Source organism: Mesocricetus auratus, unplaced genomic scaffold (genome assembly GCF_017639785.1).
Source record: "Mesocricetus auratus isolate SY011 unplaced genomic scaffold, BCM_Maur_2.0 Super-Scaffold_100006, whole genome shotgun sequence".
In the NCBI taxonomy this organism is placed as follows: Eukaryota; Metazoa; Chordata; class Mammalia; order Rodentia; family Cricetidae; genus Mesocricetus; species Mesocricetus auratus.
In genome coordinates this window covers 45,396,503-45,415,599 of record NW_024429190.1, presented here as the reverse complement: position 1 = coordinate 45,415,599, position 19,097 = coordinate 45,396,503, and the positions used below count along the sequence as shown (strand labels likewise).

Below are 19,097 nucleotides of genomic sequence, written 5' to 3'. Positions count from 1 at the left end.
TCCTGCTCAAATCAATCCAAACCAACAAGAGGATGCTGGAGCAAAGGACATAGTCAAAGAGAGCATGTTAACACGTGACCCTGAACTGAGAGATGACATTCAGTACACACTAAGGAAATATCAGACTAGGGACTTCGGCTAACAGTGTTACCAGGATGTGATACCAACATAAAACGTCAATGATACAGAAAAGTTCAGGTGGGCTTTACTGAAATTTTTCTCAAAATGACCTATTCATATTTTGTTTTTCAGATTAAGTCTCTCTCCATAAACCAGGCCAGGCTGAAAACTTGTGGCAATCCTCCTGCTTCAGCCTAGTGCTAGGAATTCAGGCTTGAGTCACCACACCCAGCCTACACCGAACTTTTAAAAAATTAATTTCTACAGGTATGTATAGGACTGTAAATGCCAGAAATAAAAAAATCTGGATTCAATACTATTTTATGGCACTTTTCTCACCTGCCATTAGATGGAAGACATTTGTCTATCACAAAACAATCTGAGGGGCTGGGGACATGAATGAGAACATAAAAACCAGCTGATACTCTTTTACCAGCAGAAAAGTTTTATTATCCCTTTTAAGGACAGACAAACCACACCCAAAGCCTTAACTTACAGACGTAAACCCAAAGAGCCATAGATCTGAAGGTATGAGACACAGCGGGGGGGGGGGGGGGACGGGACACGGGGCACGCTTCACCTCCGAGGTTCACACTGGCATGGCTGTGACAGAGCTAGCTCCCTGGTGGCCTGGGGAAGGGTGGAGGTGACGGGGCTGTGGAACACAAGACAGCTGTGGTTATAAGTGCTAAAGCTGCAGATCAATCGCAGGGCTGCGAGGGGCGGGCATGCCCAGGGGAAGGGGAGCGGCTGGCCTTCTCCCCCAGGACTTAAGCGGCTTTGCACAGGGCCACTGCAGAGAAGCGGACTTCTCCCTGCTCACGCTCAGTGAATTCTCTGCAGACCTTGGCAGCGTCCTGGAAAGGAGGGATGGTATTAATACATGTACAGAAGCTGCTGGAGACAGGAACTTCAAGGAGAGTGTTTCCAAGCCTAGTGAAGCAGTTTACCCTGGCCGTCGACTTTAAAGGATGGAGGCAATGGAAAAAGATCCAGGTGCTGGGACTCTATACCACAGGCTCGACTTTAACTCACACTTCCCCATTACAAACGACTGCATGTTCTTGTGATGGTTTGGTATGACTGGGTTCACTAGTGCTGTGAGGTGACCAAATCTTAGATATTCCAAAGCCTGGTCCTCTATAAAGGGTCTTCAGTGTACAGTGGCCAAGAACCAGGGTTCATTCCACCGTTGTAATCACAGAAAGCTTGGGCATTGATTTCTGTGCCATTTTGGAGAAGGGGGTAAGGAGTCTCACTTCGTGCATCATTAAAGGGGCTCAAGAGAAGGCAAAACTCACTTAAGGGAATCACCCAGCCCAGGTGCCAGCAACTGCAGCCTACAGGCCAAACCCAGCCTTTTGCCAGTTTAGTGAGCAAACCTTTGGCAGACGTGCTCGTTTAGGTACCTTCTAGCAGAGCTTAGACCTTCAGAAGCAGCCCTGGGCACTTGTCACAGAGCCACGGAAGACACAAAGTCCCAGTACTTTCTGATTCCTCGCAGAAAGCCTTTGCTGACCCCACTGTGTGCTGAGCGAAGGTTGTTGCTACTACAAATAAAGTCATCCCTTTTATTTAAAGTCTTATATTTTATCCTAAAACACTCCTCTGTGACAGCCTAGAACAGTTCAGAACTGTTCACTTCTAGCAGGCCAGGTGCTATGTCCTCCTGAATCTTAAAGATTTAATTCTTTTTTTTAAAAAAATATTTTAAGTGTATGGGTGTGATGCCTGTAGAAGTGTCTGGGTACCACTTGCATGTTTTAAGTGTATGGGTGTGACACCTGTAGAAGTGTCTAGGTACCACTTGCATGCCTGGTGCCTGTAGAGGCAAGAAAAGGGCATCAGATTCCCCTGGAAATGGAGTTAGAGATGATTGTGAGCCGCCACATGGTGCTAGGAATCAAACCCAGATCCTCTGCAAGTGCAACAGATATCTCAAATACTAAGCCATCTTCTCCTGCCCCCTTTAGTTACGAGTATGTGTGGGTTTGTGCATGTTTGTGGATGTCCTAAAGCCGGAATCATAGGTGGTTAAGTTGTGAGCTGCCTGGGGGATAGGTATTGGGAACTGAACTTGGGTCCTCTGCAAGAGTGGTATACACTCTTAACGGTCGAGCCACCTCTCTATGGAAGTGATACCAAATCCCCTGCTTTCCAATACCAGTAGACCACGTGGGAAGAAAATTACATAATTTACCTAGCTAAAATTTGTTAAATATACCTAGTAAGGCTGACCCATACCCTGAAGCCTTGAGGATTAGGGAAGGTAGAGAAAACTGATATTCCCCTCTTTAGCGATGGTGTAACCCGACAATGAAACAATGGCTACCTTAATCCCACGCTAGAGTCAAGCAATGGCTTTCGAGCCAATTCTAACTACAGATGGCACGTGAAAAAGATTAGTCAGGCCTTCTTTGAAGGATCCTGCTGAAAACCACCTGCCATAAAACGAGGCAGATAGAATGACTAAAGTGATCTTTAAGCCCCGGAAGAATGCTATTAGCCAACACAGGTGATGCTGGCATTCTGAATGTCAGCACCATGCACAGAAGTAGCTGGAAGAAGCCTGTCTGCAATGGAGGGAGGTGCATTCCAGGGATTACCTGCAGCAGAGAGTCCTCTGAACTGGCGCCATGGTTCACTGGAAAGGGCATTCGCCCATCTAGAAAGAAGAAGCCAGGCATGTCAGCTTTCCCTACAAACTTTCAGACTATGGCAGCTGCCCAACCCACAAGGATTTTCAGGTTCTTCCAAAGGTGTTAACCATTCCAATGAGGGAAACCTTGTCTGAAAGCAACAGGATGCAATGAGGTTTGAGCCCTCCTGGACAGTCACTGACGATCCTAATATACAGCTGAGATCACACAGGCCTGACCCAGATATCCAGATGGGGAACTGAACCCCATGTTTTGGATAAAACAACATCAGGCAGTCCTATAAGAAAGAGTGTCCTGGGTTTCCAACTGCCTGTTAGTGACTGCTGATTTCCCTGTCTCCTTTGCCCTTGGAAGTCTAAGGCTGAGATGATACAGCTGCAAGTCTTTCCACTTAAATAAAAGGGAGGAATTTTACAAGGTGGATATTCCTTTTCATTTCCATAAATAGAAATGATGCCAAACAGACCCAAATTCACTTTACAGCCTGGGAATGGTGGTGCACGCCTTTAATTCCAGCATTTGGAAGGCAGAGGCAGACTGATCTCTGTGAGTTCAAGGCTAGTCTGGTTTACATAGTGCGTTTCAGAACCATCAGGGTATGTAAAGAGACTGAAACCAACACTCTTACCAACTTCATTTTACAGAGCATTTGCTGTAATATTACAGAAGGTCATATTCAGGCACCGATCCTTGTGTGAAATGGATGACATCAGGGGACACTGTAAGTGAGTGGGGTGGGGCAGTACCATGAATCCCAACAACTGATGCCAATCTGATTTAGCCTCCTCACTGGCTTGTCACGGAAGCCATTCACTGGGTATTTTAGTTGCCCAAGGAGGGCAATTGGGTGTGACAGAGGGCTAAATGTTGCTGTTGAATACACAGTTAAGGCTTCATAAATCACTGCATACGTTATGCCAGAGAGTCACATACCAACGCCGTCTGTAAGAGATTAAACCCGAACAAACAGGGTATTCTACTGGGTTCCAAAATGGATGGGTACATACCAAGTTCATAGAGGTGGCCATCCACATTGTTGAACAGAATAAAATGGAAATTCACTTTGTCATCTACCTAAAGAGTCAAGGGGAAAAAAAAAGATTAATGAGGTAGCAGATGAACTTATTAAAAGCATTCTCTTACTCTCCAAGTGGAATAGACTTCACTTAAACCTACTAAGGCAGAGATGCTGGAATGGTTGGGGCAGCTCTACAGGCCTGGCACTGTATGCTTCTTAGTGGCAAGGAGATCAGGCCTAAGGAAGGGTATCCCGCCCAAATCCAGAAGGCAGAAGAGACAACTGTGCCAATGCAGGCCCTGGATTCTAAGTTAAACTTTGCATTTGAATTTAGAGGGTCTCTTCACACACTATGGCTTATTTAATTTTTGGTGCTAGAGCTGAACACAGACTCTTTCAAGCTAACCACAGAATGGACCACTGAATTATTCTGCCTGTCAAGTAGATTTCTCAAACTATTTGAGGGGAACAGATCAACTGGGGTCAGCTGGCCTTGATAGGCAACAGTTGCTGGTCATTGCACTGCAGTAAGTGATTCCTGTAAATATTCCACAGGGAACAGAGAAGGTGCGTGGGGTGAGCCTGGCCCAGGTCTGCACTTGCATTGGTATTTACCCGACACTGGCCCTCCTGGGCCACGGAGTCATGGGCTGCCTGAATGGCCTGCAGAAGAGGAGAGAGAGCCATTAGAGAGAGCTGTTAGCATGGGCACAGCCCTCAGAGCTATTTAAAGGTGATGCCCCAGGAGCCCTTTCTACCTCGTTCTTCTCAAAGCACTTCGCTCTGTCTTCAGGGGACATCTTCTCCGTTTCAGAAAGAAACTGTTTCAGGACTGATCCATCCTCTTAAAAAGAAAACGTACACATTAGCATAGATTAGACCATATAAGAGGGCACACATGTATTGTCCACTTGGACCTGTGCACAGCTGGCCCTATGAACCACCTCTATACACGGCCTCCAGGGATGTGGATAGCTGCCCCTTTTCAGAGTGTCCCAACCATCCTTGCTGCTACAATCGATCTTCCAATGCACACTTTCTTTCACCTGGTCCCTGACACCCCAATTCTGCCCACTCACGTCTCAAATCTCACCACTTCCTCACAGCACCCATATACCTGAATCAAGTGTTTGTGAGATCCTAGTCCCTTAAAAGCAGAGCTCACTATGTCTGTGGCTGATTCTGAGCCACTTCCCAATTCAAATGGAGCATCTATTTTATATACATGTATGTATGTATACATATGTGTATGTATATATATATGTGTGTGTATATATACATATATATGTATATATAGTGTATATATACATATATAGTGTATATATACATATATATATGTATGTATATAGTGACATGATAACATTCTAGTCTAGTAACAGTTCCAAAACCCCAGATTTTTGTTTCAGAATGGCAAAAGGAATACAGAATGCCATTCGCATAGAGGTTTTAGGAACGTGAAGCCCTGTGCCTTTGGTATCAGCACTGCTGCTGCTCAGCGGAGGTAAGTCAGGAGACCCAGCTACAACAAGAACGATCCCAAATGACCTCAGCTCCAACTGTCCGCTCTAGATTTAGCAAACTCCATTAATGGGGATCATTTCAAAATCTGAAGAGCCTGAGGGTGGGTTCCATAGTACAGTACTTGCCTAGCCCTGGACTTGATCCCCATCACTGGAAAAAAATCAAAACCTGGAATTGATGGGGATCTTCTAACTCCATGAGAAGGACCGAGGCCAATGAACTCGCGGAGCTGGGTGCTACCGTGGTTCTAACATTTCAGTATCACCCTGATCCCGGGAACAGACTCCAGATGTAAATAAGGCTCCACAGAAGAAACAAGGGCCAAGATACAGCTTTCTAGTCCATATCTGAAAAAGAACTTCTTGACCTCCGCATATACGGACAAGCCAGCACTCCAATTTAAAAAGTAGCTTCTGCAGCCATTCAAAACTAGGAGATGGCAGATTACTATTATTTCCTTCTATAAGTAGTTTTCACCAACCCCAGCCATGCCCATCTGTTTCCAGCACAGCTATGGCAGGTTTTCAGCTACAAAGTCAGAGGCCACACAGCTCTCAAAAGCCGAAAAGCTTTACTCTGGCACTTTCTGGGCCTAAATCACGGGCAACGGCTATGTGAATGCAACATTTTCTGGCTGACTCTTGTTCCTCCCACAAGCCTAAGGGCTCAGACCTCTCTCTCCCTACATCTCATTCAGCTTCCTCAGGAGGGCGGAAGACCTCCTCCTAACTTTACTCTCAGCTGTTCAAGGTTTCAGCCTCCTGCTGTGCCTTCTTGTGTCAGGGGCTCTCAGCTGTTCTGGTTCCTCTGTCACCTGGGAGATACAGAACCACGGCGGATAGGCCCTACTGATCACAGTTTCTGGCTATCACCTTTAATTCCTTAGAATTTTGAGAATTAAAAAAAGTGCATATGAGAATCGCTGCATTAGCTGGCTCTCACGTATTCCTTCTTACCTAAGCCCCCACAAAGCCGTGAGAAATGGGAGAGGGGGAAAAAAAGCTACACAGGAAACTCACGGGAAGGGGAGGCAGCCCAAAGTTAGACAATTAGTTTCCTCCCCGCAGAAGAGAAACTGCAGACTCCATTCATGGGACTGTATCTGGGTGAGGAGTCCGACTTAACAGGTTTCAAACGACTTTAAGGACAGGTGTGGAGGCATGCACCTGTAAGCCCCAGCAGGAAACTGAGGCGAGGGATATCACCTTGAGTTCATGGCCAGCCAGGCTAGCCCCAGTTACAGAGTGAGATTCTGTTCTGTCCCATCATGTATGTTTATACACTGCTGAAATAAACTAACTGTTAAATTGTAGACTTTTTGAACCCCGCGTCTCAAGTTTAAACAGCAGGTGACTGAGAATCAGATGTTTTTTGGTGGTGCCTCCCCCCACTGCCAAAACCTTTATGAAGCAGGAGGGGATCCCACAAAGCTGTATGTACCCTAACACCCATAAGCATGCTGTGGCACACACCCATGCCAATAAAAGCCTTAAAAAATAGCTGATGACCAAATTATGAAGCCACAAGTACCAAATTCCAGCTTGTCTTGATTATTGGCCACTGCGTGGATCAGCCCAATGGTGCCACAGGAGTTCCCGATGGTCTGCTTCATGAAGTACACTTTAGGACTAACTTCTTGTCCTTTCAGTTCCTCAATTTGCTTTTTCCTGAAGTTCTCATGCTGTGGATCAAGGAAAAGTGTTTTTTTTTTCTTTTCATCTCTAAATGCAAATGCACATGGCAGCCCAGCCAGTTCTAAAGAAATGCACAGTTGGAGGTGTGACCAGCAGCGGGGATCATGGTTCTAGATGCTGACTGATGCCCAGAGAACAGCCTATCTCCCTCCCACACCCAAGCAGGCCATGGGGCTCCACCCTGATGCTGCACTGCAGGTACTGCTTTGGATGCTGCCCAAGGCTGTGTAGACTCCATGGCAACCTTTGGCTGGCGATGGGGTATCAGGAAATCCAGCAAGAGCTCCACTCAGGGTTTTTTTTCCACTCAACAAGAACAATGACTGCATTTCATACAGGTGTTCTCATCAACCTTTGATCAACACCCAGTGGTAACACCAGCTGGTGTGTGTTTCTCTATTCTCTAACTGTTGCATTTGTGTGCCGGTTGATGTCTTCAAACAGGCTTTAGCTGTCGAAAGGAGCAAGGAGATGCAAGAGCTTCCTTTGCCCTTTGTTTTGTTTTAGGAAGACATTGGTATGAGGAATGGACCATGATTTCAACAAAACAAAAACAAAAAAAAGCATAAAAACCCCTTTCAGTCTAACCGGAGGACAGTAGCAATCGTCTGGAGACTCTATCTGAACAGGGTTTCCTCAAGTCATTGCCCGAGTCTTGTACAATGACTCAGGACTGTCTATTCCTCTCACTAGTAAATCTGGAAGACCCGAGAAAGGCAGATGCTACTGCTATGGAGATGCCTACTGCCCACAGCCAGCAGAATTCACCCAGCACATCAGTAAGCCTGGCTCCGATTCTAGTAGCCTTGCGTTTACTGTACATGGAAATGGAGTGTGCGTTTACTCTGTGGCTCCAGAAGGGGAGCAGGACTGTCCGTCCCACAAGACGATGAGCTGGAACTCGACTAGGATGTTCTGGCATCGGATTACTCTTAAGGGTTTTCACACCTCTCAAGGCTAATCAGCTACAATTGTCCAGCAGACTAGCAACACCCCGTTAGTTGTTTGGGCTCTTGCATGGAGATACTTCTGTAACAATTTCACAAAACGAATTACGATGTCCATTTAGGGTTTCCCCCAACAAAACCTGAGTGAGGATTTTAATGTTTCCTAAATTAGCTTGTGGATGGAAGCCGAACTAAGTTTCATTTTCCATTAAAAATTCCTCAGTGTTTTACCCACTATGTATTCAGACTAGGCATTCAATACATGGGGCAGCCTGGACTGCAGATAAAGGACAAAACAGCAGCCAGCCAGCCAGACTGGAATGTTCTCTAAAAAGGCCCACTGGAGCCTGCACAACGAGACCAGTGAGCAGTTGAAAGCCAATAGGCTGCGCCACTGCCTCCCAGAGGCCTTGCCTGAGCTCTGCTCAAAACCTCCAAGTCATCATGGTGCCTGTCTAGAACTGCCCCAGGAACCATTCCAGTGGAGGGGACACAGCTTTGCATGCCAGGGAAGCCGGCCTGACATGCTATGGTTGCAATAAAGCTTCAACTATCAAATATGTCACCGAGGCCTTCCAAACTACATTTGAACTTAATAGACCATTTGCTAGGAGGAAGGCCTGACCTTTCCCTACAGCTTAGTTTTGGTCAAGAATGCTTCTAGAGCACCTGCCCTAAGGATGGTATTTAATTAACCTCATCCCATTTAGAGTAATGCCGGAAATGCTGATGACTCCAAGTTTTTGCCCACTCCATCGCCTCTTAAATCTGCAGGGCAGCTGACCGCAACAGGAGACAGATGACGGCATGATTTACGGGGACTCTACATGCTGAAGACAACACATATCCCACAGTTTTGTTTTTATGTCTGACGTTCTGTCTAAGTCCCATATATCCCCAAACACTGGACAATGGAAGACCTTGTCAGAAAAAGAAAAGGTGTCTCCGTGACTGTGCTAACGACCTGCTTCATTCAGCCACAAGGTCAGAGAGGTAGAGACAGCTGCTGAAAAGAGTCTGTGCACCCATGATTCAGCTTTTAAACCCAGGTTCAACAGTGTGCCTGCTGTGGGGGGTATGGGGAGGAGAAGAGTCCCGAATCCACCAGAAAAGCAGATGGAGGTGATAAATTAAGGGAACCTTTTGACTCAAGCAAGCCAGGCTCTCTTCAATTTACAGCTAAGTGGGAGTCCGAGAACCAAACAGTGGCCTTAAAAGGAAACAGCCACCCCCAAGTGGAAAAAAAGCTCAGAAAAATAAAGGGTAACTGGAAAAATATACTTAATCCTTCTCTTCCAAATTTAAGGCAAATACCCAATAACGGCCATTACAATGAACAGGTACCATGAAAACGCCTCCTCCCATCCTAGGAGGTGGAATCTTTATTCCCTACCCTAGGGAAAGGAGGGGGGACTGTGCGGGTTAAGAGGGCATCCCATAGCACGGTGTATCGTCTGAGATCCGCCCATCACGGACCTCACCCTACCTGGGCCGTGAGGGGAAACAGCAGCAGCAGCGCGCAGGCAGGGGATGGCACTGAGCCCAGAGTCTCCTCCTCCAGTCCTAGCACATCCGCGAAGCGCCACTGGCCGGCGACCCCCAGTCTGGCCAACACCTGCAGAGAGGAGACAGGGCAGCCAGACGAGTGATGGGCACCTGCTGGGTGGCGGGGTCAACATGGGCACCCCCTGCCCCCTCCCCCGCCCGCAAAACACACACACACACACACACACACACACACCTCCCCACCCGAGTCTGGGAGGAGCCTCCGTGACGTCCCACCCTCCGGGCCACGCAGTGACACAGCACAAAGCTCGACCCACACGTGGCTCCCGTGAAGCCCTCGGACTAGAGTCAGCTAGGCAGTCGCCACGCCCTCGAGAGTTGTTCCCCGAGCTCGCTCCCGTGCGGGTGCATCCTCCACCAACCCCCTTTGATCGATCTGTCAGTCACCCCCAACCTCTAAATAACTCAGGGCAGAAAAGACATCCCAGCAGGGCGCCCCAGCCCGGCCACCTCCATTGCGCAGGGCGGGGCCGGCTGGGCGTCTCCGGTGATGCTCCCGGGGGAAAAGGACAGAGACTGCGCACCATGCCACTCACTTTGTTCAGCATCTGAAAGGCAAATGCAGAAAAATAAAAATAAAATAACGCGATCCGACTCGACTCTCTGGCCGGAGCTAAGGCCCGGCCCTGCGCTCCCACGGAGGCCCAGCAGCTACGTTTACCTCGGGGTTAATCTCCATTGGCTTGAGCTGCATCTTCGCGGACTGCAAAAGCAACCACAACCAGAAGAAGCCGAAAAAAACAGCCGACGGAGCCGCCCAGGCTGCACCTATAAAGCGCCGGCCTGACGCACTGGGGAAGCCTGAGCAGGGGAGACAGGGGCAGAACCAAGGCGAGGAAGCGGGCCAAGCGGCCTCGAACACCCCCATGCACCACTCAGAGTGGTGCAGCCGAGCCCCCAAACCTTGCAATCTCACTCGCCGGTGAGATAATCTGGTGGTTGTGGAGATGGTTTTTGTTGGTGGGTGTTACTTGAGCGCACGGAGCAGCATTTTTGATGGAGCTTTTAATTCGGGGTGAAATTTCTGGAAACTCATCCTCTACCGTCTTAATCACTCCAAAGTTCGAGGGTCTCTGAAGCGTTGAGAAAAAGCACAAAATCAACAGGTATATATAGATACATAGATATTTAATATGAATATAGATATTTGTCGTCCCCCCATCTCGGAACAATTTGTACTTAACCTCAGACAATTTGTCCTCCATGATAAATAGAACCTGTGTCCATGCTCATTTTTTTTTTAGTGGACTGCCTAGAATAAAACATCTGATATGTAACCGACAGTGCATTAGTGATGTTGATGTAATATGTAATGTGACTCCCCGGGGAAGGACCGGTGGGTTGTGGGGAAGCGGTACAAGTAGGGACTGTAATACAAGACACAGAGAATACAGCCAGTCGAAGACGTTAGAAGCAGAGCAAAGATAGGGGATTTTGAAACAAGAGGCTTAAAGAGAAAAAAGCTTTTTTTTTTTTTTTTGGAAAAGACTTTTCGGAGAACAGAGGCTTGGGATAATAAGATTCTGGTTTACAATACTTTCAGCAAAGAAGAAAAGGGAATTGCAAGTATGGACGCCATGGTGCTCTAATGATGTCGGACGGGATGTGCTCTTTCTAATAGGCACATTCAAGAGATGGAAAGAAAAGGCTTATGCTGCAGGAGGGACCAGATCTGTATCAGGAACGCTAAAGCACAGAATGAGCTGGCTCAGGAAGCAGGCAGGTTGGGTATTTAAAAAATCTACTCAGAATAAATGGTGAAAGAACAGACATGCTGTTTGAGAGGCGGGTGTAGCAGGGGCATAGGATGAAGGGAGCCAACATTGTTTTTACAGTGCTGCATCTCTGGCTGGACCCTTTCCTCAGGCCATCTAATTTCATCCTGAGAGGGGCCAACGAAGATACTGAATTAGTGAAATTTTACAAGTCAGGATCCGGGCTTAGAAACGTGAATTTGCTTGGCCGGGGAGTGAGGGGGAACAAGCCCTGGGAAATAGGGCTGCAAGCACCCATTCTCTGTTAGGATTCAGCAGGGTACTCCTTCAATTGCTTTCCATTTTCACTATCAGAAAAAAGTGACCATCACATACCAAGTAAGAGGCAGAAAGACATTCGTCAGATCCCAATGAGGGAGTTTTATGCTATGCAAGTTACATCTCAGTGAAGTTGCTAAATAAAAAAAAACGATTCGAGACAGATGAACACAATCCAAACCACCTGGTTACAGTGGTGGCAGAGACAAACTGCGTTTCCAGTTTTCGTCATTTATGCATTCATTTCACAAGCATTGCCTAAGCGCGGGCTTACGACCACTGCTCACTGAACTTGTGGCCATTAAGGCGAATCCAGAAATGAATACGGAAATGTCCTCAGGCAGCTCTTATCAATATTATAGCATGGAAGGAACGCCTGACTCGGTGGAGGGGATTAAGAAGACATGACAGGAAGTTGCATTTGGGCTAAGGCTGATGGGTAGGCAGAAGTCAACAACGGACAGTTACTGCCAAGACAGCTAGTTAGAGCACTAGGAAGTCATAACCAGAAGTCTTTGTGAAAGGTACTGCTATTCACTCAGTGTGTGTGTGTGTGTGTGTGTGTGTGTGAGAGAGAGAGAGAGAGAGAGAGAGAGAGAGAGAGAGAGAGAGAGAGAGAGAGAGAGAGAGAGAGAGAGAGAGAGAAGAAGGGGGGTTTGTATACATATGCGTGGTCTATCAGATTCTAGGAAGCATGGGAACGGTAAATTAAACAACTCTTTTGAGGAGAGTAAATGCAGCAGATGTTGTTCTCATCTTTAAAATCGCAGGGCAAAAAGTTTCATATGATCTCAGCCAGGTTCTAGGACTCATAACTTGCAGAAAAAATAGGACGATGCGTGTGGAATAGGCTTTGCTGGCTGGCACTTAGCTTCCTTCTCCTTTGGCAGTAAAGCTGTCTGACAAAGCTGACTGAGATGGAGGGGGTGGGGGGCAGAGGGGTGCGGGTGGGTTACAGTCCTGTACTATTTTATTAGAGTGGAGTTAGAGAGGACGCTCCTGTGACTGAGTCTCAACAATCCAGATGTCAGAATTGTTTAGAGAACCAAGCTTGAAACAAAGAGGAGAGACTGATGGGGAGCCCATGATGGCCACACGGCTTTGTGTGTGCATTAGCATACACACCAAGGGCATGTATGAAGCTCCACATGGCAACTACAGTGTGGTTGGGTTGATCTGTGTAGGAATTCTTTCTCCCTTGTAATTCTATGGTTACAAAATTATGAATTTGGAAAAGTGTCAACTGAAAACAAATCACAACATTTTGATTTCGACTATTTAAAATTAAATACACCAGGTGAGTGCGGTAATGCTTGTGGGGTTGAAGCGGGAGCATCGCAAATATACGGCCAGCCTGGGCAACTCAGCAGGATCCTTTTGAATACCCACACCTTAAGTTAATTGAATTTAATACATAAAAGTCATAAGGAAAAACATTTTAAAAAATCTATTAAACATGAATTACTGAGTATAGTACCTGACTTTCTAAGTAGTCTGTGAGAAAAGGAGTAAATATGTAAATATATATTTATATATATTTTTAAGGCAGGGTCTCACTGTATAGCTCTGGTTGGTCTAGAACAAACTGTGTAGAGCAGGCTGGTCTTGAATTTAAGAGATCCACCTGCCTCTGCCTTCTGGGTGCTGGGATTAAAGCCAGGTGGCTCCATGCCCAGCTTCAGGTATTTTTAAGCATCGTAATTTGGATACAAAACTAATGCAATCTTTGTCTCTAGCAGAAGCAAGAAGTTCAATTTAATTTTAATCATAGTGAGTTCCCAACACACTGCCTTCAGAAGGTTGTTGAATCCCCTGGCTGTAGGCAAACCTATAGAACATTTTTTAAAATTACTGGTGATCCTGGGTTATATAAGATAGCAGATTGAGTAAGCAATAAGGAGCAAGCAAGCCAGTAAACAGCACCCTTCCATGACCTCCGCATTAGCTCCTGCCTCCAGGATCCTGCCCTGCTTGAGTTCCTGTCCTGACTTCCTTCAGTGACAGACAATGATATGGCAGCATATGCCAAATAAACCCTTTCCTCCCCAGAGTCACTTTGGTCATGGTGTTTCATCACTGCAGTAGTAAGCCTAACAAAGGTTATCTACCAAAAGCATAAGAAATGACGGCAAGTATTTGCTGTCTTCTTACTAATATTATGCTCATGATCTATTTAATAAGGGAGGAAAATTTCACCAACTGAATTGAATAGATTATAACTGTATTATAGGAATTATTACCTGGCATATAATAAGCACACAGTATCAACTTTCCCACTGAAGACTGCAGAGACTGCCCTTCAAAGAAGACTTTGAAGGGGCTGGAATGCTTTCTGCCCTTGCAGAAAACCAGAGCTCAGTTCCCAGCATCCACATCTGGAGACTCACAGCCACTTAGAGCTCCAGGGGGATCCGATGCTCTTTCCTGGCCTCCAGGAGCATGTGAGTGTGTGTGGGCATGCACACACCAAATAAATAAAGTTTTAAAAAAGAGAAAGAGGTTCTGAAGTCTTACAAAGAGGGAAAACCAAAATAATGTGCAAAGGGGTTAACAGCATAGAGAGTATGTGATATGGAGACCAAAGAAATCTGGTTTTCTTTTATGGAGGAAAGGAATTATAGGACTCCCATGCTAGTGTGAGAATAATCCTTAGATTGATTAAGAAGCCAAATGTGATGGGGGTTTAATTAACGGTGTTTTATTCTCTTTTGTTGTAAGTCTAGCCTTTAATGGCTGAACTATCCCTCCAGCCCAAAAGGTGTTTCATTCTCAAACAATGGTAACGATCTTTAAGAACCTATTGAGGCACAGTGGACAGATAAAATCCACCCGTATGAGAGTACAGCAGCAGTTTCCAGCGGAGTTTCACCTTGTTGCAAGTGTCACCATGGTCCAATACTGAAATAGTTTCTTTGTGCAAAAGTTGTCACATTTTTTGAAATTAATTTCCTCTCCCTGTTAGCCTGCCACTGATATTTTCTGGCTCTGTAGATAATTCCTATACATGGAATCATGCAATATATAATCTTTACTGTCAAGCTTCTTTTGTCTAACCTGCTTCTGAGGTTTGTTTGTCAGTATGCCCCAGAAGTCAACTATTTCTTATTGCTGACAGGTTTTCCATTCTGCAGATGCATCATATCTTATTTCCTGTTCATGTATGCTGGAGGCTTGCTTTGCTTCCAGGTCTGGGCTACCCTGACTAACATGACTTTGAACATTTCTGTATAAATCATTATGTGGGCAATTATTTTCATTCCTCATTCACTTCTAGAAGTGGAAATGTTAGACTTAATAGTAACTGTTGAACTTTTTAAATATTTACTTTAAAGTTTATATAATTGGCAGCCTTTACATGTATTGACAGCCTGGATTTGGCATTACATGCCTGTAGTACCAGAATTTAGGATGCTGAGGCAAGAAGATCATAAGTTCAAGGCTATCCTGAGCTGCATAGTGAATCCCAGATTGTTTTCCCAAGTGCCCATACTGTTTTATATTTCTATCTACTATTGTCAGTCTTCTTTACTGCAGCCTTTATGACACATATGACATGAAACTTCTCTGTTACTCCATTGTAGTTCCTTGATGACTTAAGAGGTGGCTCTCTTCATGCTTTATTCATTTTTTGTTTGTTTGTTTGTTTTGTTTATTTGTTGTTTAAGATCTTCTTTGGTGAAATGTCTGCTCAAATCCATGCCATTTTTAAGTGAGTTTTTAAAAGATCTTATTATTGCTTTGTAAAAAGTTCTTTACATATTCTGGATACTATTTGCATCAGAGCTAAGATTTGCAAATATATTCTTCTGGCCGTGAATTTGTTTTAACCACCCATGCACTAATTTTCAAGATTTCACTTTGATGAAGTCCATATTCATTTGTAGATCACCTAAGAAATCTTTGCCTAGTCCAAGGTGGCAGGAATTTTGTCCTGCGTTTTCTTTAAGAAGCTTTCAATTTTATATTTCAGTCTTCAATGCATTTTAGATTCATGGAAAGTAAGGGTCTTTTTTGCACGTGTCCTCAGTTGTCCCAGAGTATTTGTTAAAAAGACACATCACCAGCGCTGGAGAGATGGTTCAGCAGTTAAGAGCACTGGCTACTCTTACAGAGAGGACTCATGTTTAATTCCCAGCACCCATGTGGTGGCTGTAACTCCAAGATCAACCTTCACACAAACATGCATACAGGCCAGACGCCAATGCACATAAAATAAAAATAGTTAATTTTTTTAAAAAAGAAAAAGCTACATTACCTAGCTAATTACCTTGACAGTTCTGTCCAAATTCTTTTGAGTAGGCTGGGGTATAGTCAGGGAGGAGTTCTTGCCCAGGTTGTGTGAAGCCCTAAGTTTGATCCCTAGCACACAGGGTGGGAGAGGCGATATTCTGACTATAAGTTCAACAGTTCATTCAGTACTATTAATTCTACCCTACTTTGTTATCAGTCTATCTTGACTGCAAAGTCTTAGCAGGAAGTTTTCAAATCGAGAGATAAAATTCATGAACTTTTTCTTTTTAAAACCTGCTTGGGCTAGTCTAAGTCTTTGGCTATGCCTTGTCTTCCCCACCCCACAGCCACTGGGACTTAAACCACGTCCTCACACATGCTAGGCAAACACTCTTCCATTAACCAATACCCTCGACCTTCTTTTTACTTTTTATCTTCAGACAGGAGCTCACAAAGCTGCCAAGAGTGGCCTTCAGCTCATCCTTCAGCCTAGGCAGGCCCTGAACCCATCAGCTTCTTAATTAGCTAGGAGCATCAGCCTGTGTCACCGAGTCTAGCTTTCTTTTACATTTTCATATAAATTTTAAAATCATGTACTAATTGCTACCAAAAAAACCCTTTGGGTTTTATTAATAGGGATTAAATTGAATTAGTCTATTAATTTGGAGGGAATTGCTCATGCAGGCAGCATTAATTAAATTCATTGTGTCTCCGAAACAAAACAAAGACGTGAATTGGAGGGGGGGCTTGGGAAGAAGCAAGGGTTCAGCGGGAGAGGGAGGGGATAAGAAGGATAATGGGGAGGTGTCTTGGTTAGGGTTTCTATTGCTGTGAAGAGACACCATGACCATAGCAACTCTTACAAAGAAAGCATTTAATTAGGGTAGCTCACTTGTACTTTCAGTGGTTAAGTAATTGTCATCATGTCAGGCAGCATGACTGCATTCAGGCAGACATGGTACTGGCTACATCTTGGCTTGCAGGCAACAGGAAGTGGACTGAAGCATTGGGCAGTATCCCGAGCATAGGAATCCTCAAAACCCACCTCACAGCGACACACTTCCTCCAATAAAGCCACACCTCCTAATAGTGCCATTCCCTGTCGCACCTGCTGTGTGGCCTGCATCCAAGAATGTAGCGAGGTGGTCGGGATAGATGACACAGAGACCGGTCGGTTGCTTTAAGAAAACTTTATATTTCCCAAGTCAGCTTAGGAGGAGACCCCAGTCCGCTTAGGAGAGCTCTCAGGCGAAATCTCAGGAGAAGTCTCTGGCGAAATCTCTGGAGAAGTCTCCCCAAGAAAAAGGGCTTCCCTTTTTTAAGGACTTTTGCCATCCATTTACATACCATTCTTTCCACTTCTCACCCTCCTGGCTGGTGGTTTAATCTCCGGCCCCAGAATCGGGGAGACACCACAGGGGGCAGGAAGAGGCATCTAGCCATAGGAGGTGTGGAAGGCATGGTATTTCAGTGAGCCAGCCCTTATCTGAGCCCTATCAAGCTTTAAAGCACTGAATTGTTTTCAGTAAACATTACATAGATGCCTGCTCCCAGGCCGAAGGGGAAGTGGGTTTCTGCTCAAGGTCTGGTGTCCCCACAATTCCCTATGAGATTATGGGGGACAATTATACATTCAAACTGCCACAGGAGGGATATGTGAAAGTGGTCAAAGTGCATGCTATTCCTATGTAAGTAGGAAATTATCAAAGAATAAAGAAAAGAATAATTGAGAAATTTCATCTGTGTGTATGTATGCACACTTTGTTTCCATTTCTTGCCTATTAGTAATAAATAAAAGCATGCAAATACAGTTGTCTCTGATGGAGGATAGCCTTCTGTATATGTGTTTCTTTTATTGGTTGATTGGCCAACCAAAATACTGATTGGCCAGGCCAGTACCAGGCAGGAAGGTAGGCGGGGTTACCAGACCAGAGAAGGCTAGGCAGAGGAGGCAGAGAGAAGCTTCCAGAGAGAGACTGCCATGTAGCAGTCAATTGAGTGACATGCAGGGTTACAAGTAAGCCACAGCCTTGTGACAATACATAGTTTGATAGAAATGGGTTAATGATTAGGAGAGAGCTAGCCCGTGGGAAGTCTAGGCCATCAGCCGAACATTTTATACTTAATGTAAGTCTTTGTATGTTTATTTGGGATAAAGCAGCTGTGGGACAAAGCAGGACAGAAGCCTCCATCTTCATGTCCCCTTTGGGCAAAAGCCTTGTATCCAGACAGCTGAATCATAGTGATACAGTCTAGGGGTCATAGTAGGGTTCGTTTTCTCTGCCAGTTAAAAAAGGTAAAAGGTAGGAGAAATCTGCAGCACAACAGGTGGCAGCATAGAAATCTCAAGAACCCAGGCAGATTCAAGAGTTAAGAAAGGCATTTATTGGGGTTAAGGAAACACACACATGTAGTAGACACAGAGAAAAGACCCTCTGCCAAGTAGGGGGACTCGAGAAGTCGAAAATCCAGACCCCTGAAGTCGAAAATCCACACCCCTAATTCAGGGTGTGTCAGTTTGATTGGTCTGCAAATGTGTAACAGACGTGGCCTGATCTGGCCTGGATCTTACAGAGCCAGTCATCAGCAGGGACCTGCAGGTGGGAGACAAACGCTGCCCGGCTTTTGTCTCAAGTGAGGAGGCTGGGGTAGAAGCCAGCCGTCATGGAAGTTTACCACCTTTCTTACCTGCCTCTCCTCCCTGTCTGCCTGCCTCCCGGGGAGCCTGCCTACCTCCTGATCTCACGAGGTGGTGGTTCTACTGTGTTGGGATACTGGATCATGTGGCTCTGTTGTTCCTCATGTAAGGAATCTCTGTACTGTTTCCTATAAGGTTCTCCAGTCTGCATCCCACCCATGGCATCTTGGGATTCCCCTTCTTTTCGTCCTCACGGCACCTGTGACCTGATTACAGCTATTCTAATTATAGGGAGGGAGGCAGTACTCTACTGTGCCTTCCGTTTCCAATTCTCTAGTGAGTAATAATGTTGTGAACTTTTTCATATTCCTGTAGGGAACATGTGTGCATTCTTTTGAGAAATGATGATTCAGGCCTGTTACCTATTGTTTAATTAGATTGTTTGCTACAGAGCCATGTAAGTTCCTTCTGTGTTTCAGGCAATGATCTGCATCAGATATGAAGTGTGGGAATACTTTCTCAAAGCATATTATAAAGCTATAGTGGCCAAGACAGTGTGGCACCAGCAAACTCGATGATGACAACAAAAATAGACATAGACAAATGTAAAGGAACACAGAACCTCTAAGTTAACACATGAATTCACAGTCAGCTGATCTCTGACAAAACA

At 45.4% G+C, this 19,097-nt stretch overlaps 2 protein-coding genes across 2 annotated transcripts in view; one reads left to right on the top strand and one right to left on the bottom strand.

The window, feature by feature from the left end:
* Positions 1 to 547: 547 nt before the first annotated feature.
* Positions 548 to 10,327, bottom strand: Uchl1 (ubiquitin C-terminal hydrolase L1). Its single transcript, XM_005074364.4, has 9 exons — positions 10,188 to 10,327; positions 10,063 to 10,074; positions 9,447 to 9,575; positions 6,850 to 7,000; positions 4,557 to 4,642; positions 4,414 to 4,461; positions 3,788 to 3,854; positions 2,727 to 2,785; positions 548 to 977 (listed from the first exon to the last, which is right to left on the bottom strand). Exons 1-9 carry the CDS (start codon positions 10,218 to 10,220, stop codon positions 891 to 893), a joined length of 672 nt encoding a protein of 223 aa, XP_005074421.1. The 5' UTR covers positions 10,221 to 10,327; the 3' UTR covers positions 548 to 890.
* Positions 10,328 to 10,487: 160 nt separating this feature from the next.
* Apbb2 (amyloid beta precursor protein binding family B member 2) overlaps positions 10,488 to 19,097 on the top strand; it is a 369,114-nt gene continuing 360,504 nt past the window's right edge. The window contains exon 1 of the mRNA XM_021229678.2: positions 10,488 to 10,632. The gene's annotated coding sequence lies outside the window, so the exon portion shown is untranslated. The remainder of the gene's footprint in view (positions 10,633 to 19,097) is intronic.